Here is a 22,187-nt window from a genome sequence, read left to right on the forward strand (position 1 = left end):
ATGCGCTCCACCACCTGCTGGTGGCTCTCCGCCTCCACGTTGTCGCCGTCCACCTCCAGCAGGCGGTCGCCGGCCCGCAGCCCCGAGCGCTCGGCCGGCGAGCCCGCCTCCACGAGCCGGATGAACTGGCCCGGCTTGCCCTTCTCGCCGTGCAGGTGGAAGCCGTAGCCGTTGGGGCCCTTCTCCAGGCAGCAGAGCCGCGGGCCCGGCGGCGCCGCGGAGCTCATGGCGGCGGCAGCGGCGGCCCTGCCCCGGCCGCTCCTGGCTGAGCCCGCCGGCAGCGGGCGCCGGCTTTTATAGAGAGGGGCGGGGCCCGGGAGCGTGATGGCCAATCAGGGGGAAGCGGGCGTTTCCATTTCCTAATAAGGGGTTGGGGGCGAGGTTATGTAAATATGTCCGCATGAAGCCCCGCCCCCTCGTTGCCAGGACCGGGGGGGGGGCGGCGCGGCGCGGCTCGGACCCCCGCGGCGGCGGCGGCGGCGGCGGCGGCGGCGGTTCTGCGGCCTCTGCCCGGGGCCGGGACAGCCCCGGACCCCCCCCCGGCTCTGGGGCCGGGAGCCCGGGGCTCCAGCCGGGAGCCGCCCCCGGGGCTTGCTCCCCCGTGGGGCCAGATCGCTTCCCGTGGGGCCCGATCACTGCCCGTGGGGCCAGATCGCTCTCCAGTGCAGCTGGATTGCCTCCCCGTGGGGCCAGATCCCTCCCTAGTGGGGCCAGATCGCTTCCCCGTGGGGCCCAGTTGCTCCCCCTGGGGCCAGGTCGCTGCCCTCCCAGCTTCCCAGCGGGATCAGAGCGCTTCCCGGCTTCCCGGCCTGAGCACTGCAGCACTGCTTGCCACAGGGCCAGGTCGCTCCCGGGAGCCGCGTCCTCGCCTCCCCACTCCTCATCTCCACGGGCTCTGGCCCTTTCCCATCCCTTTCCCAAGCGGGATGCAGGGCCGGGGCAGCCCACGGCCCCAGCGTCAGGATGGGCTTTGCTCTCCCTTCCTCTCCACCCCCAGAGGCACCTGCAGCTGCCGCCTGCGCCTCTCGCAGGATTTAGGAACCTCCCGGGGGGGTCAGTGCGTGCTAAAGCAAACCGCGCCGGTGCCTTTGCCGGGTCAGGGCCCGGCCGGCGCCGCGCGGCAGGGTGGGAGCAGAAACCTTCCCAGCTCTTAGGAAACCGGGAAACTTTTTCCTTTGCAGGCACGCGAGGAGGGACACTAAGAATAGCCGAGGCGGAGAGTCGGATGAAACAGCCGTTTTTGTTGTTTCGGAGAGGAAAAGGGAGTAGCGCTGGCCTATTCCTGCGGCAGTCGTTACCCAGGGCGTTCCTCATTAGCACCAGCCTGCTAGCCTTACCCTCGCCTGCCACGGCCGAGCAGAGGCTCCCGGGGCAGGTCCGCGTGACGGACCGCGGGCTCTTCCTCCCAGTCCCCTCTCCCAGTTTGACCGTTCTTAACTCTGCTCCCACCGCTGGGCCGTGGGGCTGTTCAAAGGCGAGGTTTGGCGGGCCGCGCTGCGCTTCAGAAACGAAAAAACAAACAGAAACCGCATTTGCATGGGAAAACGGCTCGGGAGGCAGCACTTTCCAGTAACCCGCTGCTCAGCGGAAACGAAAGAGCTGCCCAGTTCCCCAGAGCAGCCCTGAGCCGGGCCTGACCTTCGCTTGCCACCCCGGCGTGGGAAGCTGTGTGCGGGGCCCGGAGGGTGACGGAGGCGAGGGAAAGCACCCACGGGCGCAGGGGCATGCGCTGACCTCGGCCAGGGAAGCAGGAGCGGCCGCGGGAGGTTGTGCAAGTGCGAGATCCTGGTTTTCCCGGGCAGCTGGGGCAGATGCATGGGCACCCGCGGCAGCCAGCCCCGGCGCTGCTCCTCCCATGGTGTCTCACTGCTGAACTTCAGGGCCTGCTTAAAATTAAGGTTGGCTGCAGGTCTTCGTTGCGATCGCTTTTAATTGCATTACAGCTGAACAAGTAAGGAGGAAGAATTCCAGCACACTTTAAGAAACACCCCCCCGAGAGGGGGTTCGCAGCACGTTGGAAAGGGCTCGGAAACCCCAGGAAGAGCTGCGCCRCTCAGACCAACGGCTCTTCAACCCAACATCCGGCCAAGCAAGCGCTCGCGTGTCGCGGGAGTTGCCGCACTCCGCTTTATCAGGGCTGAACTCGAGAGCGGAGGGTGGATTCATTCGTTTCCTCCGCTCCGCTGAGCAGCGGCTCGGGGCTGTTCAGCCCTGAGAGATGCAGGGGTAGGAGGCAGATCCGGCTATCAGCCTTCTCCGGAGAAACAACCCAATCTGCCGGCCCCAACGGCAGCTGCTATTTCTGCAACCCAGCAAGGCACAGCCTTCCCCTCGGAAGGAGGTTCGCAACTGTTTGCAAGGGCAAAGGGGGGACATGCTCTTTGGGAGCACTAGCGCAAGTCAGGAAACAAAACCCAGTCCCAGCGAGGATGGTTTCAGCCCAGGACCGAGATAAGGGAGAAATGCAGCACAGAAGGAAACAGCCAGAGCCGCTTCGGGGCCAGGCCCCCATCAGCACCCGCGCGAAGGCAGGATRCAGGCGGCACCGCTCCTACCCCAGCTGCGTCCTCCTGCCGGGGCTCTTCGCAGCTCGGGGTGACGTTCAGAAAGCTCGAGCTGGAGGATGGAAAGCAGAGAAGAGCCAACATCTGTTTGTGCTGAAGCTAAGCAGCGTTTTCTGCAGACATCAGCCAAGACGCAGCAGCAATGCCATTGGTGGGAAGACGGAGTTATTTGGGGAATGCTGGACTCCGCACCATGCGAACGGCAGGGGAGGAGGTTGGTTTTAATTTAACAGGCCGTGTTTACTCTTCCCCTCTCACCTTTGGACTGTCTGAAATCTGCAGCGTAAGCTCTGGCGAGGAGGAAGGGGCTGCGGCGCCCGCCCGGGTCCCCTGCCTCCGYGGCAGCCCCGGCACGGCAGCCTCCCACGTCGCGGCCCGGGGTCAGCGCTTTCTCACGCATAGAAAAACAGGCGGATGCCAGGCCTCTAAAATACTGAGCTTTAATTCTGTAAACTTGCAGAGAGAGACCCGCGAGCGGAGCGGAGGCAAGGGCAGCCCCAGGGCAGGTGAGAGGCGGGAGCGCGGGCTCCGGGCCAGGGAAGATGCCCGTGGGACGGAGGCGCTGGAGCCGTGCGTCATCCCAGGACTCCCACGTGCAGCAGCGTCCGGCCGCGGCAGCCCCTCTGCATCTGCTCCGAGCAGCAGGGCTTGAGCTGTATAACCAAATAAGCAGCGTCTCGCACCGTTTTCTCCCCCCGGGAGCATCCTGCCCTCCATGCTAACGCGGGGGATGGGCAGGCAGCGGGCCGGAGGTGGCGGCAGCCACCGGAGCAAGGCTGGACGCCGAAGGGAAAGTGAGGTATCGCAGGGTCTAAGACTTGCACCCAGGGTCCCCTCCAGCCCCTGCGAAGCGCATTAACAGTGTTTGCTGGCTGAAGCATCTCAGGCATCTGCTCTTTAGAGAGTGGGTTTAATCTGCTATTTGCCAGTGGCAGGAAGAAATATTTGCATTACGTGCACAGCAGTAGGAGAAAACCTCAACCAAGATTTTGGGCTGGGAATTTATAAGGTCTCCGGTTACCACCTTCACTTGGTCCCAAACCCTAGAGCTGAAGCGGGAATCAGCAGCTCCCTGGTTACGTCTGGAAGGAGCATGTTGGAGACCAAAGGAAAGACCCAGCTCGGGGGAAACCCCACGGGCACAGGGAGCTCCTGCTCCTCCTCACCTGAGCAGGGCCAGCGCGAGGCGACAYGCCAGTTTGGGCAAAGCCTGAGGGGGGGACCTGAACCAGCCGCGGTGCAGGAAGCACCTGAGATTGGAGCGCAATGTGGCCAAGGGACCATGAACGGGGACGCAGCGAGCCGCCGCGGCTTGGGAGAGCCCCGAGCACATGCGGGCACACGTCCGAGGGACCCTGCGGGCTTACCCACATCACGGACAAGAAAACCTGATGAAAACAGACCTGTGGAAGAGGAACCCGATCGCGAGGGACCTCCTGCTTCCCACTGATGCCGGAGAAGGCAACAACCGGGTTGGAAGGGGCTGAGCGGGGCTGGCGAGCTCTCGGCGTCCTCCCAGCCGAGTGTGCGGGCAAGCTCAGGGCCACGCACGAGGTGGCGTGCCCAGCGGTGGCCTGGGACAGGACCAGGCTGTCCTCGGGGTCCTCGGGCAGGAGCCAGGTTCTCTCTGCCCTGGTGGCCTCAAGCTGGAGCCCCAAAGCGATTCCCCGAGCCGCCAAGCCGCACGCCTCTGCCGGCACGGCCGCCCCTCTTGCACGTCCCCACGGGGCTGCTCCTCCCCGGGGCCGGAGCAAGGTGACGTAGGGCTGGGTTTGCTCTCCGGAGASCCCAGGTCAGCAGCGAAGAGCCAGAGGCAGAGCTTCCCGGCAGGCTCCAGGACCCAGGCGGCTTCGGCTTGGGCTGCGCCAGTAGGATCAACGCCGGCAGCAGGAACGGCCACAGCGGAGGAGCGGGACGATGGTGGCAGCACAAGGCGGAGAGCCRGGCTCAGCCACCGCGTGCCCATGCAAGACCACCCCAGGGGGGCACGAGGTCCCCCTCGCCCCCGTGGCCGGCCGCTGTCCGCATGCTGCTCCGCCGTTGCATCCATCCCTGCACGGACCCTCTGGACGCGGCTGCCTCCGGGGCTCCAGGGCAGGGCTCCGGCTGCCGGCCGGGTCCCCCCCCCGGTCCCGCCGCCCCGGCACCGTCCCCCTCAGGCGAAGGCGCAGCAGCTGGATTTGCTCCTCTGCGACGCGACGTAGTCGTGGATCTGGAAGCGGGGCTCGCCCGGCGCCTGCACCGCTCGCTGCTTGAGCTCCCTGGGGCGGGCGACGGGGCCGCGTCACCCGCGCCCGCAGCCCCTGCGGGAGCTCCCGGCCGAGCAGCGATGCCAGGGGCCGCCGGGCCCTCCGCCGGCGCGGGAGCCGCCGGGAGCAGCCCCATCGCTCGCCCCCCGCAGCGCTCGCCCCTCTCCTCCCGCCGGTGCCCCCGTTACTCACTTGGCCACGGCCAGGAATGCCAGCTCCACGTTCAGGCCCGTCTTGGCGCTCGTCTCCATGAAGGGCACCCCGTATTCCTGCCGGGGCGACGGGGCACCATCAGCACCCGCGCGGGAATGTCCCGCTCCCGCTCCCGCTCCGAGCCGACCTCGCCCGCCCCATCGGGCCGCGCGCGGGGTCTGGGCAGTGACACCCGGGCATGGCTCACCCTGGCCAGCGAGGCTCCGTCCTCCGTCCTGACGGCCCTCTCGCCGCTCATGTCGGCCTGCTGAGGGAGGGAAAGCGTCGCCGCCCGGCACCCGCACCTGGGGGCACCCGGCAGCACTGGGTGCACGGGGGGCTTCCAGTAACGGGGGGGACCCGGGAACATCCGTGCCCAGGGGAGTCCAGTGCCCTGCTGGGCATCCAGGACCTGGTGGCATCTAGGACCTGGAGGGACAGCTGGCACCTGGGGGCTTTGGGGACCAGGGGGACACCAGGGACCTTGGGAGAGAACCTGGGGCCTGGGATGCATCTGGTACCCAGCTGGGTGCTGGGGACATCCAGGATCTGGGGGGGCATTAAGGACCTGGTTGGGCACCCAGGACCAGGGGAGAATCCAGCACCCGGGACATCCCATAGCACCCGGACACAGGGAAAGTCCAGCACCCGGGGACACCTCAGCTTCATGCTGCCTCCCACTGGCAGCCAGGGACACCCCCCCGCAGCCCCCCAAACCTCTGGGGCGCATCTGGTGAGCCCGGAAAGCAGCACGAGCCGACGCAGGCGAAGGCAGGGTGCACCCGAGCCCCATCACCCCGCGGCCACGGGGACAGGCAGGGACAGCGGAGGGACGGAGGGGGCACGGGCGCCGCACGCACCTTATTGCCCAGCAGCATGATGACCACGTCCTTCTGGGCGTACTCGTGGATCTCCGAGAGCCAGGCCTGCCGGGGGAGGCCGGGCTGCGTCGGGGCGAGCGGCACCCGGCCGTCCCGCCCTTCCCAGCCTTCCTGACCCCCCCAGAACCGGGGAAAGGGCACCTTTGCACGGAAACTGTTGCAGAATCACAGTCCAAATAGTTCAAACTCATCCTGAACTGTGTTTTCCCCCTCCAGCCGTTGACAACGTCCCGCAACAAAACTCGTGCGGCCGTAGGCACCCGGCCAGCTGCCCCGGGGACGAGCTCCGGGCTGGCTGGGTCTGGAAGAGGCGGCTGGTGCGTGTGTGCAAAACAGGCATAAAAGCACCCTGAGCGCCCCAAAAAGCTGTGCGGGGAGCAGACGCCCCTGATCCCCGGGCAGAAACGTGCTCCCGGCCCACGCTGGGCCCCAGGAGAGCGCCGGGTACTCACGCGGATGTTGTCGAAGGAGATCTTGCTGGTGATATCGTAGAGCAGGAGCAAGGCTGGAAGGGGAGAGAGGCAGTGGGAATTGCTGCGGCCGCTCCGGCACGGGGAAACGCTCCGGCAGGTCCCACCGGCCGCAGACCCACCTTGGGCGTCTCTGTAGTAGGCGTGGGTGACGCTGCGGAAGCGCTCCTGTCCCGCCGTGTCCCAGATCTGCCGAGAAACGGCCCCGGGAGGACGGTGATGGGAAGCCCCCGGCCGGCCGGGGMGGCCCCCCGCTCCCCGGGGAGGAGGCTGGCTTTTGGGCAGCTTGGCTACGAACAGCTCGCCCGCTCCCAAACTCACCTGCAACTTCACTTTCACGCCGTCCACGGCCACCACTTTGTTCTGCAGAAGAGGAGGACACGGCGCCCGTCAGCGGGAAGCGTGTCCCTGGCGCCCGCCGGCTCCGGCAAGGGAAGCCGAGAGGGGCCGCTGGCGCCCCGTGGCCCCCGCAGCCCCCGYGGGCCGGGGAGGTTGAGCTGAGCCGCGGGAAGCGGGGAGGTTTTGCATCACTTAAATGCAAACATGTGTTTACTAATAAAATCGTTGCGTGCTTTTATGATGTTTGCCCAGCATAAAGCTCGCCTGTGCCTTTGCTGGATGTTAGGAGGAATTCGAAGCTGGTTTTCCAGCCCGGGCACTTGGAGAAGATACCAACAGAAGTGCTGAAGCCAAGCAGGTAACACCGCAGGACTTTTGCTTTCTGCTACCCACRGACAAACCTTGGGCACCCGAGGAGAGGCAGCTTTGAGCCCCAACAAGCGAGAAAAGCTTCCCACTGCGTTTCCATTTTGCTTCAAAAGCAGTATGGCTAGCACTGACGACGGGGACCTGCCCCCAGGATAAAACACCCAATACCGGGCGTTAACGCAAGCTGGGGGAGGCGACGGACACCAGCTCAGCAAAGCAGCCCCCACCTCTGCAAGGAGACCTCCAGTCCAAGCCTGCGCCGAAGGGACTAACAGCTGCGCTACATGTTTTGGCCGCTTTCAGCAATTTAAGATCTTTGGATGCTAAGAGCTGCCTTGGTGACACCCACGGGAGACGCTGGTTGTMTGGCTCATGTCCCCTTTCGGCAGCGCAAGCCTCGTCTGTGCCTTAAAGGCTTGAAATGAGACGCTTCTCTTAAGAAGCGCAGCTGCAAACACTACGAAATAGGGTTGCGAGTAGCACGTGTCTCCATAGGAAAATCCCCCCGGTTATGGGGGCTGCCGGGCCGTTTGGCCCCTGAGCGTCGGGGTCAGTTGAGCCCGCAGCCGGGCTGGGGACGCCGAAAGGCATTCGGCACGGGCAAGCTCCGGGCGTTAGCGGGGGACGCGGCTATCTGAGAAGGGCTGAGCAACCGCTGCGCCGAACGGCGAAACGCGGGGACTTCCCTCCGAAGGCCGGTGAAGAGGAAAGCGTGAGCTACTCAGGGGCGTTTTAAGACTTTTAAATAATGATGCTCGGAGGGACTGTTCTGGAAACAGAAGACCTGTGTAAATAATTTGCTGGTCTGGAATGGTTTGAAAGAGAAATTCAGCCCATGTGAAACTTGAGGGTTAGCTCAGAAAACAGGCTGAGTAAAGCAAAAAGGTGTCTTAGGATACTCTGGAAATTACCTCCTATGAGGAAGAGGCAAGCTGATTTATGGGACATTTGCACTAAGCGGAGCGAGTATGGACAAGCTGAAAACGCTCCCAAGGCCACTGATGTTGGGCCAGTGGGAACCAAGCCAGCGGGACACGGCAGGTTTTCCTTCTTCCATGAGTTTATTGGAAGAACAGGCTACGAGTCCTCTCCAAAATGAACCCGCCTCCCTCTGCCCCTGAGCCCCAGCTGCACAGCACCCCTCGCTCAGCTCCCGATTCCTCCCCGCGAGCCCAAAGCAACGCAGGCGGCAGAGACGGCCAGAAAACCCCAAAAGCTGCAGCTCAGGCTCAGAAGGCAGCGCCGTCCCCTGCAGACGGCGTTCGACACGTGTTAGCTAGCCCACGGCTAAAGCGCTGCCCGGCGGCTGATCCCCCTCGATGATTTTAAGCCTGCTGAAACGCTATTGTAATTTATGGTGCAAACAGCTCTTCCAGTTAGAAGCCAACTTGCTTAACCCAAATATCCCCCAGAGAGACAGTGCAGCTAAATTTGGTAAACAGAGAGCAGCAGGGGGATTTAAATGGGATTTTATGACCTTAACAAGCCCGGATTCGCCTAGAACAGCTTCCCGCTCAGGTGGGCAGGACGCGCTGAACTGAGGCTTTTGGCTAATTTAAGGGAAAGAGGCTAATGCAAAGGAGCTTGCGGCTGTAATTGCCGGTCCTGCTCTCCCAGGGACCGGTCAGACCGTGGGAGTTTCATCCGCGCGGTCGCATGGCCCGTGTCCCATGTCCCATCCCCACCAGGCACCGAGCCACCCGGGCTGCCACCAAGTCGTTTGGGGCCGAGAGGCTGGAACCAGCCCTTGGAGCTGCGGCGGTCTCACCCGGAAATCTATGCCCACGGTGGCTATGAAGGTCCCGGAGAGGAAGGCCCCGTCCTTGAACCGGCTCAGGAAGCAGCTCTTCCCCACGCCCGAGTCTCCCAGCAGCATCACCTGCAAGGCGGGCGCAGGCACCGGCGTCGGCGGGCGGCAGCACGGGGAGGGCAGTGCCAAGGCGCCCGGTGTCCCCCCTGCAACGCCCCCTCCGTCCTGCCGGCCCAGGGAGCCCCCCGGGAGYCGGCCCCGCTGCGAGGCGGGTTGGGGAGCCCAGCAAGCAGCCAGCCGAGGGGAGAGGAGAAGCTTGCAGCAACCAGAGAGGGGGAAAGAGCAAAAAAAAGAGAGAAGGTGGGAACGGCAAGGGGGAAGGAAGGTCCTGCAGCAGGTCGGAGATGTCTCCTGACCCGGGGGTGGTGGTGCAGAGAACCAGGCAGGTTCCCCTCTGCATGAACCAGCTTTCTGCCCCACGTCCCCATCGGGCTGCTTTGCACGGCCCCAACCCAGGGGATTTCCCGGCGAGCCGGAGCTACGTCCCTGGCCACGTCACGCCGACCTCCACAYGGGCCATCGCCCAGCCCGGGGCGCCCGGCCGCTGCGTGAGCAAACCCCGCCGCCTCCGGGGCTCCTGCCCTTTCCCTTCCCCAGGCCCTGCCTGCGGCAGACACCAAAGCAAACACGCTGCGTTTTCCACTCCTGCAAAGCAAACAGGCCCCAGCCTGGGCTGCCCGGCTCCTGCAGCACCTCCGCGCCGAGCCCCGTTCATCCTCGGCCGAGATCAGCAGGGATGGCAYGGAAAACGCCCGCTACCAGCACAGAGCTCGGGGCCTGAAAATGCTCTTGCTCCCGACAAATTCCCCTGGCTGGTCCRATCCTTCCCCGTGACGGTACCGTCCAGCCCAGGCTGGAGGCGAGGTCTGGCAACAGCGCTCAGGTTTGCCTCCAACTCCCTCAAGATCAAGCTGGCCACTGTTTTCTTCTTAAACACGAGGCTCTCCCTGCACCGCCAGCCCTTGAAAGGAGCCAGAGGAGAGGATGGAGACGGGAGAGTTGAAAGAATAAAAGCAGCTGGAAAACCTGGAAGCACGCAGGACCGCTTTGGCGAGYGGTTCAAGAGGCAGGGGGAAGTCTCGTGGCGAACTGCCAGCGGCGGGGTCAGGCGGGGTCCTGCGCATTGRGCACCTAAATATCCCCAGGGTGAGAGGTGATGCTGCCCTGCGCCTCCCTCGGGGTGGCACCGGAGGGGCGCGTCACCCCTGCCYGGCCCTCCGAGCTGGGGGGCACCACTGCTGGGGCTGGCGGGAGACTCTTCCCCGTGCTGGGGGAGGACTATACGAGCCGGCTTTCCCCAGGGACCTCCATCGGCCAGCGAGCCCAAACCCCGACCTCCTACTTCCATAGCCTGGCCCCCAGGGCAGGGTCCCCCATCCCCATCTCCCCTGGGAYAGGGATCCCACCTTTCCCAGGGCAAGGACCCCCCCGGGGCAGGGATCAACCCATCCCCACCTGCCCCGCAGCAAGGACCTGCACCCCCATTTCCCCTGGGGCAAGGACCCCCCTCGCACCCCCTGGTGCAGGGATCCCCCCATCTGCCGGGCCTGGCACCTCCATCCCCACCTCCTCCAGGGCAAGGACCCCCCCGCACCCCCAGAGCAGGGACCCCTCCGAGGCCAGGACCCCCCCGGGACAGGGATGCCTCCACCCCCATCCCCCGGGCCCGGCCCGGCTCCTGCGGGCGCCGCCGCTTCCCGGACGCRCTCGCGGTGGCGGAGGAGGAAGCGGGCGCCTCCGGGGGCCCCCCCGGGCCGGGGCCGAGCCCCAACCTCCCCCCGGAGGGGCTGCAGGGCTCCATCCCCGCTCCTCCCATCCCCGCGGGCCCGCGGTGGGGGGACCCCACGATGCCTCCCACCTTGCCGGCCAGCTCGTAGTCCTGCAGCAGCGACGGGGCGCGCTGGGGAGGGCGCGGCGGGGCCCCGGTGCCCGCCGGAGCCTCCCGGGAACCCGTCGGGGCGGCCCCGGTGCCCGCCGGAGGGGGCCCGGTGCCCACGGGGGCGGCCCCGGTGCCCGCCGCCCCGCCGGGGCCGCTCATGGTGCGGCGGAGCGGAGCCGCCGAGTGTCGGCACCGCGGGGCCGGCGGCAACCGCGGCCCCACCCGGCCCGCCTTCCTCCTCCTCCTCCTCCTCCTCCTCCTCCCCCTCGGCCAATGCCACCCGCGGGCCGGCGCCCCGGCGCTGCCACCTCCCCCCGCTGCCGGCTGGGTGCGGGATGGGGCCCCGGCTCCGCAGAAACACCCCCGCGCCGGGGGGGGGGGTTGGGACGGGGCGGCCGGCAGCGGGCAGCCGTTCGCTCCCGCCGCTCCCCGTCACCCCGGGCCGAGGGTTTGGGCCGTGAAACGCCGGCCGAGCCGGGCCCCACCCCGCGTTTTGCACCGAGGCTCAGAGAAGCGTGAAGCAAGAAGCGGCGGCTGCCGTTAGCCGGAAACCAAAAGCTGAGGGAAGCCGATTCACCCGGCGCCTGCGAGCGAGCCCGGCCGCCCGCGCTCGCCTGCCTCCGCTCAGCCCGGCTCCTCTTTCCGGCCCGCACGCCCGGAAACCTCGCTGGGCGCTCAGACAGCCCCAGCGGGAGAGCCGGCACCACTGCGTTACCCCAAAACTTGCCCCGTCACCCTGGCGAGTCCCGTCCCCGAGCCGGGCTAGATCGGCATAACCCCCGGCTCTGCTGCCGGCGTCCCGGCATCGACGCAGAGCCGGGTCCCTCGGCTGCTCGCGGCCTAACGAGACGATGGGGGGGCAGACGGCGGAGATGCGCCCAGCGCAGCGGGGCCGGCCTCCACCCTTCCTGGCTGCCGGCTCCGGTTCYGACCAAGACCTTCCTGCGCCCCTCAGGAGAAGCAGAAACTGGAGCCTGTATTTCCAGTCTTGTCACCGTGCCACAGACCAAGCCGGGGAATTTAGAGTTTATAGATAGACACTCTGGCCGGGGAATGGCACGGAGCTGAGGGCCGGATGCAGGCCAAGCCCTGGGAAGCAGCTGAGCTCTCCCGCAGCAAGCCGAGGGCAAGACGGCACCCGAATGGCAGATCCCTGTCCTGGAGCTGGGAGAGGGACACATGCTGGTGCTGCTCGCCGGCCCCGGAGCGGCTCTGCAAACAGCCCTGGATGGCAGCTGCCTGCTGTTCCCATCCGCCTGCCCTTCGCGAGCGCCCAGAGCTGCGTGGTGGCCTGGCCCGCGTCTCCCGGGAAAGCACGGCCGCTCCGGAGGGGGGCTGCTGGATGCGATGCAAAGGCTGCGCTTGCACCACGGCTGTGTTTGCACAGTGCCGCGCGCGGGAGCGACTCAGGGTGCAGCAGGGAGGGAGACTGCTGCAGAGTGCGACCGTGCCGCTGCGTCCCGTCGTGCTTTCCAGCCACCAGCACTAACACGTTGGGGGCAAATCCATCAGCTGGACCATCTTCCCGGGCTCAATGTTTCCGATGGCTTCAGCCATTTACCTTCCAGCACCCGATGCTCCCAGCCACCCCAGCCTGGAGGTGACTTCCAAGCTACCATAGGAGAGATCATGGCAATTCCTACACTATTTTACCTGCACCACCAAATCAAACTTTCCCACTTCTTACACTTAGCACTATTTATCCAAACAAACTCCCCCCAAAGTGAGCAAGGTTAGCTAGCACAGCAACCAAGGATTTGGCTCTTACTGTAAATCCGATGCCCACGGTGGCGGAGAAGGAGCCTGGAATAAACTTGCCCTGGTCAAACTGGACGAGCAGAGAYGTCTTCCCCACTCCGCTGTCTCCAACCAGGATGGTCTGCAAGGAACCAAGGAGAAGGCGTCAGTGCACAAGGGAGCTGGGGACACCCGACCCTCCGCGCACGAGCTGCTGCTGGTGCTTGGTGTGTCTGCCGAGGGAGGCGAAGGGGCTCTCTGCTGGGTGCGGAGGTGCCTCAGTGCCTCTCCCGGCACCGGGAGCAGGAGGGGACAGCCTGGCCCCGGGACTCATCCCTCGCGCCGCCGCACGTCCCTGCTCAGGAGCAGATTGTCACCGCAGGCTGCTGGCCCCCCATGTAGGGGCCAGATGGCTCGTCCCGCTGCGCCCCATCCTTTGCCATCACCTTTGGCCCTGCTGCCTGCCCGGGGACGAATTTCCACCCTTCTGACCACGTCTCTGTAATAAGTGAAAAGCATCCAGGGCCGAGCCCCCCCGCGCCCGTCCCATCGGCGCGGTGGCCCTGGGAGCGGAAGCGGCTGCGGGACGCGAGCCCCTCGGCCGAAGGGAGGCCAGCGGCTGCAGTCCTCCGGAGCACGCAAAGACGGAAAAGAAACCAAACCGCTGCCCATGGCGGAGACCGAGGCAGCTCTAGGCAGGCTGCCCTGAGCCACGGGGGGCGTTTTGCCGGGCAGAGGCGGTCTTGGCCTTCGCGGCTCTGATCCAAAGCCTGTTTGAGAGGAATCTGGCAGCTTTGGATTAGGTCCCAAATTATTTAATAAAGCAAGCATCTCTTGCAGCTGATGCACACGGACAATGCCCCAGCGCTCTGATACATTATTAATCCAATGAGCCTTTCTGGGACAACRTGCCGTCTTCACAGCGCATTAATGCAGCACGTTCGCAGCTCAGCCGTCTGGCCGGGCACGACGTTTGAAGTAACGTGACACAGCGGTCACGGAGCCCCTCGGCCTTCTGTCCCTTCGCAGCTGCTGCAAAGCCCCGCTGCTCTCCCACAAGGAGCCAAACGTCGTGGCCCCTGAGCGGCAGGGACGAGTGACCTGCCCAGGGCCGCGGGGGTGGCGGTGTCGGAGCGAGGATGTTGCTATTGCCTCCTTAGCTGCTCCCGTTCTCCTTTGCACCTTTTTCTTCTGCTCACTGTTGTTTCTCCAGATCTCAGCCCTGAGGGAGGCTGATGGTGCAAATCAGAAACACTCCCCTCCCCGCTGGTGCCTGACCGGGGTTTGGTTTGCAAAGCTGTGGGTGCAAACACTTCTACCTACAGACGTTTTGAATCCCAGGACACATGGCAAAATAAACGCTCTGCYAACTGACGCCTTGCTCCCAGAAACGCTTTTGGCCCCATCCCTCGGGGTCGCCAGCACTCCCGTTGCCCACAGCCCCCAAAAGCCTCAAACCAGCCCCAGGGCGGCCGCCCTCTCTGTCGTCGCGGCCCCCGGGGCTGCAACTCTAGGGCTGCTCTTAGCCCGATGCAACAGGGAAATTCACCCCGGCCGAGAGAAAACGCAGCTTTAGGCACTGTGCAAAGCCTGGGTTGAAGTGCAGCTCAGATGRGCTCGTAGGGACACGTTTAACGAAGTGCCCAAACTGCCTGGGAGAGGCGAGACCCAGCCTGGTGCTCTGCCCCGGGGCATCCGGAGCCGCCCCCGGCACGTCGCGGTACCCGGATGCTGTGGCTGCCGGCATCCTGCAAACCCTAAAGGAACAGGCTGAGACCGAAAAGCCGATGAGCCTGAGGACCATGGCTGAAGCAGGAGCATGGACTGGCAGGAGACCAGCATCCTGCCTTGCATAAATCATTGCACCACAACCTGCCCGGGGCCCGTTAAAGCCGATATGCTTCAGTGAAATGCTTGTTCCAATGAATCAGCGCTTTCCCTCGGAAAAAAGCCCAAACCCCGCATATCTCCGAGGAAAATTCCCGACCTGCTGCGCTTCGCGGTTGGGAGGCTGAAGCCCTGCGCCTCGGCGAGACGCGCAGCGGCGCACACACACGTGCATGCTCGCAGGCAGCCACCTGCCACCAGATCTGCTCCCGGGAATTTGCCTGCCCTTCCAGACTGCACRCCAGGCTTTTTTCCAGGTCACTTGTGCATTGAGAGCAGTTTCCCAGGCTGGGAGCGCCTGCGCGGGTTCATCACCCCGGGGCTCACAGCAACCCGGCACTGCTTTTTTCGGTGGTAGAGACCACTCCCAGGCAAAACGCCACGTGCACCAAAAGCAGCTGCGACTTGCAGCGCTCTCGTCGGGAGCTGTTAATGCAGAAAACGGCATTAATTATGGAGGGGCAAAAGCTAGCTGGAACAAGCACCGGAAAGCCTCCAGGGCCCAGGATTTACAGAGAGCTTGTATAAAGGCTGACTCTCCTATCAATAATTTAATTGGGATTTATAATAGAGACAACTCATGAATTGCTTCATTACTTAGTAATAATAGTAAATTTGGCCTGAAACAGCCCAGAGAGCAGCTGCAGACGTCCCCGCCACGGCTCTGCACGGAGCCACGCGCCAGGGTCCTCCACAGCGAGGAAGTCGCAGGCGTGGGCGCTGCCGTGCGCTCAGTGCCTGGCCCTGGGATGGTGTTGGTACACCCCCTGGTCCAGAGGGAAACCCAGGCCAGGCAAGGAAAGACGCTTGGTGGCAGCCCCAAAGCACCGTTCTCGGTCCCCGGCACAGCTGGAGAATCAAAGCAATTTCTGTTTCCAGTCGAAGGAAATGATTCTTTGGATCCCAAATAAAACTGCTTCATTAAAACACGCTCGGGACCAAAACTGAGACACACGTGCAGTGGCTTGAGGCTGAGAAAGCCATCACCGTGCATGGCATAGGAGGGAGTAACTTCACGGCACTGCTCACCCCACGCCCCCGAGGCCGACAGCTTGTCCGCTTCTCCATGGCCCAACAGAAAAGCGGGCACAGTTTGCCGTTAAAAAACCTGAACAGACCCGTCTGCCAGCTCTGGGTTAGCAAAACAGCAAATATCCCTCCCTGACACCACRACCGGGGGCTTTAGCTAATTCAGACCTAGACAACCAGCCTCTCTTGAAAATCACTGTTGACTTGGCACAGGCTGCAGAGACGAGGCAGAGCGGCGGGTGGCAAGGGTGAGGCAAGCAGTGATATACTCCATTTATACACTCAGATCTCCCTGGCCTGCGCTGGCAGCGTGTGAGCAAAGAACAGGAAGATATTTGCCCTAGCGTGGCTGGAGAAGAGTGGTTTTGCACGGCTGTCAAGGCAGCCTAGGAAGGCAATCGCTGCATTTCCACCACCGGCCAAGCAGCAGGAGATCTGGGGTGGTATGTGTGGGTTTAGGTTACATTTCCAGTTCATTTCTGAGCTTTAGGATGTGCTGGCTGGATCAGAGCTGAAATTTGGGAAATTAGGGATCTAGCTGAAATTCAGCTACGAGTCTGACAGGGTAAAGTCCTGGCGGGAGAGCGCAGGCAGGGGACAGGTCACCCTCCACATACTGGTCTCCAAGAGGTGCTGAAGCCCCAGACCTTAAGATTTGCTCCCAGGTCAGTGGGATTAGTTGCAAAATTGTGGAAATTGCGTACGTGCACCTAAACACACCTGCCTACAGAGCTCAGCCAAGACGCTCCACTCAGATTTCTCACAGCAAAGCCACAGCCGCCTTTTGGCCCCTCGCAGTCCTGCTCTCCTGGTCCCTCAGGAACGTTTTGCCCAGACCTATTTTTATCTGCTCTATATGCATAATTGAGCTCTCCCTCCCCTGCTCCCAAACTGCTCCCCAGGGCCTCTTGGATGCTGCCTTGACCCTTCCTGTGCCACAGCAAGATCTCAGTGCTGACCCACCAGCCCGGGCACCGTTTCGTCATGCCCAAGCCCACAGGCGCTTCCAGCTTGTGCCAGCTAAATGGATCCAAACTTCCAACAGGAAAAGACTTAACAAAGGGTTAAATCACCTGAAAACAGAACTTGTCATTTTGTGCCAAGTGAAACTTTTCTGAAATTGCTCAGAGCAAACCTCTGTTGTTCCTATTTTGATTTGCTCCTGCCTAATTTCCTCTCCAGGCCTGGGTTTAGCCACCAGCTAGGAATCACTTAACCTTTGCCTCCACATTAAGCTCTCTCAGGGTTTCTCAGTAGGTCTGAAATGTGATTCCTCAGTCAGAAGCAAGGTCTGGTGAGTTATTTGCTGCCTCATGTCCCTGGAGTGAGAGCGAGCTTGTTTCTGCATGAAAAACCCTCCCAGAAACAGCAGCAAAATACCAAGGGAAATGGCAGAGAACACGGGACTGGGGTGGTTATACGCCCGAGTAGCTATTCTGCCTGGAAACTCATTCCCACCAATGTTGTTCCTTAACTGCAGCTCTCTGCTGGAGAGGAGAGAGTTAAGACTGTAAAGAATCAAAGTTTCTTGAGTTATCCCTGGAGATGTCCTCCCTATTTAGCATACAAGGGAAATACAAGTTGCTAGTAATTGGTATTTCTCTGCTAATCAAGGGCTGGGCATGTTGCCCTGGGTAGACTGGAGCTGTTCCCTAGAGCAGGGGAATCTCAGGGTGAAAAACAGGCTGAGATCTGCAAGAAGAGTGATTCACTCAGCCCCATCCCTTTCCCCCGCCCTGGCGCTCCCTGCTTTCGCCCCTGCTCCCCAGGGGTGTTTGTCCCTGCAGAGTCACACTCGAGACTGCAGCAAGGCAGCGTCGGGACAGCAAGGACCGGTGGGTGGATCTGGCAGAGATCAGCGTCTCCAGCATGTCTCCGGGAGTTGCAAGGCAGCGTCTGACCGCAGGGATGATCGCTCTGCTCGCAGAGAGCCTCCAGCCCGGGGCTGCGGAGCCCAGGCTCTCCTGAGCCGCCCGGGACAGCAGCAGCCCACGGCCGCCCTCTGTGCAGCGTGGAGTTTACGAAACGCGGTCCAAGGGATCTCGCAGAAGAGGGGGATTTAAGGAGGGCAGGGATGGATGTCTCCTGGGGCACCGCTCTTTCCCGGAAGGGAAGTCCCGGCTCCTTAGGCTGGCGCTGGTAAGCGGAGCCGCCGGGTGCAGCTGGCCCCGATCCCCGGGTGGCCCTGCCCGCGGGCCCGGAGGACGGCAGCGGGCTGCGCCGCGGGGCTGGCCCCTTTCCAGCCCTCCCGCCCACCCGCCCGGGTCTGCAAACACGCCCGGTCCTGCCGTCCGCCCCCGCCGGTACCGAGCTCTGCAGGGTGCCCGGGCAGGGGAAGGAGGGGGGGGAACCGGGGCCGGGGAAAAGCCGCAGCCGTGGGCTCCCTGCGGGGAGCGGGATCGACTCCGCCGGGGCGAGAGGGGCGACGGGCAGCCCCCACCCGCGAGAAGGACGGAGTTTGCGGGGAAGTTCAAGCAGGACCCCGGCACCGGCCGCCGCCGCCGCTCGCCCCCTACCTTGTGCAGCAGAGCCTCGTTGTAGCCGGGCCCCCCCGGGTCGCCGCGGGCCTCCATGGCCGGGGCGCATGGGCCGCCTCTGCCCGCCGGCGGCTGCGGGCCGTGCGGGGCCGTGCGGGGCCGGGGGCGGCGCGGCCCCGCACGGCGCTGCGGAGCGCGGCCCGGCTCCTCGCCGCCGCCGCCGCTCGCAGGGCTCCCCGGCACGGCGGGGGGGCCGGGGGAGGCCGTCCTGCTCGGGGGCGGGGAGGGACGTGCTGCCACCGGGGCGGGGAGGGAGCGAGCGGGGCGGGGGGCTCCCCGCGCTGTGCCCGGGATTTTGCTTCGCGGCGGTTTTGCGAGCAGCGCTGGAGCGTGTGGGAGGGGGGCAGTAACCCCCCACACACACACACACACCGGCTGAGCTGCTCCATGCCACCACCTGCGCTCTCCGCGCTGGGCCTCAAGGCGCACGGCTGGCTGTTGGCCCTCCTCCTCGGGGGCTCTGGTGGGTCCAGGGAGCACCAGCTGCCCCTCTATGAAGGCAAAGCCAGCAGCGGTTTCTGCACAGCTGCGTTGTCCCTTTGCAGCCCCCTCCATCATGTCCCCCCACCTCRTCTCCCTTTCTCCTCTGCGCCTCCCCCCTCCTGCCTGGGCTGCCACAGTCGGGCTGCAACAGTCAAGGGTCTCCGCGGGGCTCTGCAAAGAGCTCCCAGCTCGGCTGGGCAGCCAATGCCCTGCTCAAGGGCACACGGATCCTTCTCTACTCACAGCAAACGTTGTGCTTCCTTCTTCCCATTGCTGAAGTTATCAACAAAGCATGGCTGGCTTTGGAAGGCAGCCCCAGGAAGAGAGAGGTCTCCTGCTGCTGGATCATATCAATGACTGAGCCAAAAGCATGAGCCAGCTCCTCTGTGCTGCTTGAGCTGTGCTTAGCAGTGGGCTAGTTCTCTGTCACGCTGGTGATCCCTCAGTGTGCACAAGGGCTGACCAGCCTGACACCACTCTGACCACGAGCCTAGGAGGTTGTGGGGCACCCTGATGTGGCAGYGAGGCTCCAACGTGCCTCCCTGGGAGCAGCGTGCCCATGGGCACTGAAGGCACGGGGGTTAGCGCTGTGCCACCCCAGCAAGGGGGCAGTGGCTCGTGCTAGCCAGGCTGCTGCTCTGCTCTTTTACAAAGCCAGGGCTAATCCATGCCTAGCTACTAGGGCAACCTCCCTTTTGAAACCCACCATATTCAGAAAGCCCAATTAGCAGCTGGTGTTTGGAAACAGGAGGAATCTGTATCTAAACCTAGAGGCAACAGTCAATATCTCAWTGAGATCCTTTTATTTACAACTCCCTTTAGAGGAATCTGGTGCTTTTGATTAGATGGGAAATAAATGAATCTTTGAGAAGTTTATTTAAGAGAAACACGCTGCAGTCTCCAGTTGCCTCCTTTCAGATCAACAGACAGCCCTGAGCAAGAGGAGCAGACCGTGTTTCCACAAGCCATCTGCACCYGTCCGGTTGCTGTTTGTCTGCCTGCGTCTGACAGTGCTAATTATATCTCCCCATTAATTCCTCCGACAGCAGAGACCGTTCTGCCAGGTCAGATGAGCAGTCTTGGCAACAACAGCCAGAGAAGGGGAAGAACAAACAGGCAGGACAGGGGTCTTCCAGGTTTGCCCAAGGCTAAGACGTTGTACCCAGGTCCAGCACAAGTCATCCTACAGACAAGCCACACTCAGGCCACCCATTTGTATCAAGCCTTGGAAGCTGATCGGCAGCACAAAAATAGGCAATATCTTGACCCATGGTGTCTGGATCAGATAATTTATAAAAGACRAGACTGGCATTGTGGTTCGACACAGTGCAGCCGCACACACACACATACAGACCCAGGTGAGGCCTGGAAGAAGAGAGCAGTGAGCTCCAGAGTGACTTCAACAAAACCAGGGTGACTTGCTCTCCTTTTAAATACACCAAAACCTTGGGAAAAAAAGCCCATGAGAGTCAACACAAGCCTTTCCATGGGTGTCTCAGTGCTGCATCATTCCCWTGCAGATGGAGACCTTGTGTTAACATGTCTCAAGGACACGCTCAACCTTCTCCTGCCCCAACATTCGTGCAGAAAGAGCGCTGACACCGATCCAAGTTGAGCTGCCAAGGGGTCACACAGACCATGGAAACCCAGACCTGYTCCCTGCTCTGCCAGGATCAGGCAGGTCTGCCCAAGAATCAAGCTGTGCCGGGTTTGTGCTGCTGGTGGGAGAAACCCACCCCAGGAATGAGAAGAATTTCCCCCAGCAAAGAAGAGAAGAAGCCCCCAAGGTGCCACCAGCTCCGAGGCTGCAGCCTGCTTACCTTGGGAAGGGGATTCCCAGCACGTCCCTGCTGCAGGAAAGGGGTTCACGACCAGGAGAACGTCCTCTGACTGCTCTCATCTACARTAATATTTTTTCCCCTCCTTTTCCGAGTGGTAAAGAAAAGCAATGGGCAGCTGTTGCTGAGCAAGGGTCTGACCAGGAGGAAGGAGAACCTCATAAACATGGATTTGCCTTTCCTGCTGTGGGCATCWGTGTTACACCAGAGATGCACTTGGCCCAGCCGGTTTTACAGCACTCAGGAGGAAGATAATTTTCCTAATTCATCGTGATATTTTCCAGCRTAACGCAGCCTTTCCAGACAACACAGACCGCTAGCAAAAGACAGCCACTCACAGGGAGAGGCAAACACAGCTCTCCACCAGCRCAAGCTGGCACACCTCCAACAGCTTTATACCACTTTATGCCTCTCAAGGACCTGACCACTACAGATAAGTGCTATCAGCAGTTTTATTGGAGCCCAGCAGCCTGACACCTGGAGCACGTTCCTCCAATTGCGCAGCAATGACTCCCTTTCCCCACCTGCAAAGAAAACCACTTTCTCTGCTAGCCTCTCACAGACCCAAGCAGAGCTTCCTGGTAGCCGATGAACAATTTATAGCCCTTAGCAAGYGCCAAACAGTTGAAATCAGGGCAGAGCAATGAAACCAAAGAGGAAACGACCTGCAAGCTGCATGAGTAATTTTAAATGAACCTGTAATTTAGCCTCAGTGTTTGGTCTGTTTGCTGGTAGACTGTACCTCCGACCAGCTTAATTACCGATCTATTTGGCTTGGGAAGTGTGGCTGTAAAACTGGAAGATTTACCTCCAGCTCAGGAGGTCCTGTTTGGCTGTCCGCCCTCTGCCTGTGCTACTCACTCTCGGCAGCCTAACCCCGTCAGCCGCCCACAGTCGCTCCCTAGACAGCCTACATTATGCTTTTTGGGGGAAACCTGGGCCGAGCTGAAGTCATTCCCTCCCTGTGGACTAAGGAGAAGTCAGAACTTCATCCTCTGAATCTGTTAAATTTTGCTTTCTTAATTTTACCGCAATAACTAACCCCTGCTCTGCAGCCCTTTTCTGGCTAAGAAGTCCAGCCTAAGGCACAATCCAAAGTAAAACCTTCACCACAATAAAAACTGYGAGAATCTCTCTCTTTTGCTGGCTTTGCTAAGTCAGGAGATCTGGGAATGAYCTTGGTTCATCCTGGTTATCTGAGATGGCAGCGGAAGAGAGAGATCAGATAGCGCGTGCTCAATCAGGCAGCACTAAAGGAGTCACGTTAGCCGTTATTATATTCGGCCTGGTCTCACAAGGACAACTTCACCAAAGTTGACAAAGCAGCACATGGAAGCACAATCCAAAATACACAGATTGTTTTGCAAAGTCCCTAGGTCAAATAGCAGGAGCCATGGTTGGGAGATGTCATTGCYGCCAAGAGGGACGGGGGACTCTGAGCAGGCTCTGCACGGATTCGGCGACAGCKCTGGGGAGGTCTGTGCGTGGGAACCAGCCCCGGGCTGGGAGGCAGCTTGCCATGCCCCGAAACCAAGCCCCGAAACACAGCCGGGAAAGCGAAACTCATACGTCTCATCTTAGAGAGCATCCAAGGCAGAGGTGACTTGGAAAGTCCCCCTGGCATCTCTACCCAAAATGCCTATTTGAACAAAAGCTTCTGTCCAATTTCGGGTAATCAGACTGTCCCTGGAAGCTCTCAGGCAGCACATGGCTTTGTAGGCGCCTTCCCCACTGCACGTCCAGCCTGAGCCTCTGCCTCGGAGCCACTTCTCCAAACCGTCCGGCCCCGCCGAGCGAACTGCGGGAAAGGCTCCCGGCACTTGGCAGTACCCTGGTGCAGTCACCGTGCCTGGCCGGGCAATCGCGCAGACGCAAATAAAGTTTCCTATGTAATTTAGCAGCCGTCATGTAAAATGGGCAGTG

General features: G+C 62.2%; 2 protein-coding genes across 5 annotated transcripts in view; both read right to left on the reverse strand.

Annotated features, from left to right (window-relative positions):
- SLC9A3R1 (SLC9A3 regulator 1) overlaps positions 1 to 251 on the reverse strand; it is a 14,520-nt gene extending 14,269 nt beyond the window's left edge. Inside the window, exon 1 of the mRNA XM_026090585.1 lies at positions 5 to 251. Within this exon, the coding sequence (XP_025946370.1) occupies positions 5 to 227 (223 nt within the window). The 5' untranslated portion in view covers positions 228 to 251. The remainder of the gene's footprint in view (positions 1 to 4) is intronic.
- A 1,661-nt stretch (positions 252 to 1,912) lies between these two features.
- Positions 1,913 to 17,999, reverse strand: RAB37 (RAB37, member RAS oncogene family). Of its 4 annotated transcripts, none has more exons than XM_026090437.1 (11): positions 17,923 to 17,999; positions 12,522 to 12,632; positions 8,833 to 8,943; positions 6,678 to 6,719; positions 6,479 to 6,545; positions 6,339 to 6,391; positions 5,866 to 5,931; positions 5,214 to 5,270; positions 5,006 to 5,082; positions 2,823 to 4,825; positions 1,913 to 2,616 (listed from the first exon to the last, which is right to left on the reverse strand). In XM_026090437.1, the coding sequence occupies exons 1-10, from the start codon at positions 17,977 to 17,979 to the stop codon at positions 4,720 to 4,722; spliced, it is 747 nt and encodes a 248-aa protein (XP_025946222.1). In that variant the 5' UTR covers positions 17,980 to 17,999; the 3' UTR covers positions 1,913 to 2,616; positions 2,823 to 4,719. The 4 variants fall into 4 exon arrangements, with proteins under 4 accessions (XP_025946222.1, XP_025946223.1, XP_025946224.1 ...); XM_026090438.1 differs by lacking the exon at positions 1,913 to 2,616 and having other exon boundaries at positions 2,989 to 3,217; positions 3,968 to 4,825; XM_026090439.1 differs by lacking the exons at positions 1,913 to 2,616; positions 8,833 to 8,943 and having other exon boundaries at positions 2,989 to 4,825.
- Between the last annotated feature and the right edge of the window lie 4,188 nt (positions 18,000 to 22,187).

Source organism: Apteryx rowi, unplaced genomic scaffold, assembly GCF_003343035.1.
Source record: "Apteryx rowi isolate R43461 unplaced genomic scaffold, aptRow1 scaffold_86, whole genome shotgun sequence".
Taxonomy (NCBI): Eukaryota; Metazoa; Chordata; class Aves; order Apterygiformes; family Apterygidae; genus Apteryx; species Apteryx rowi.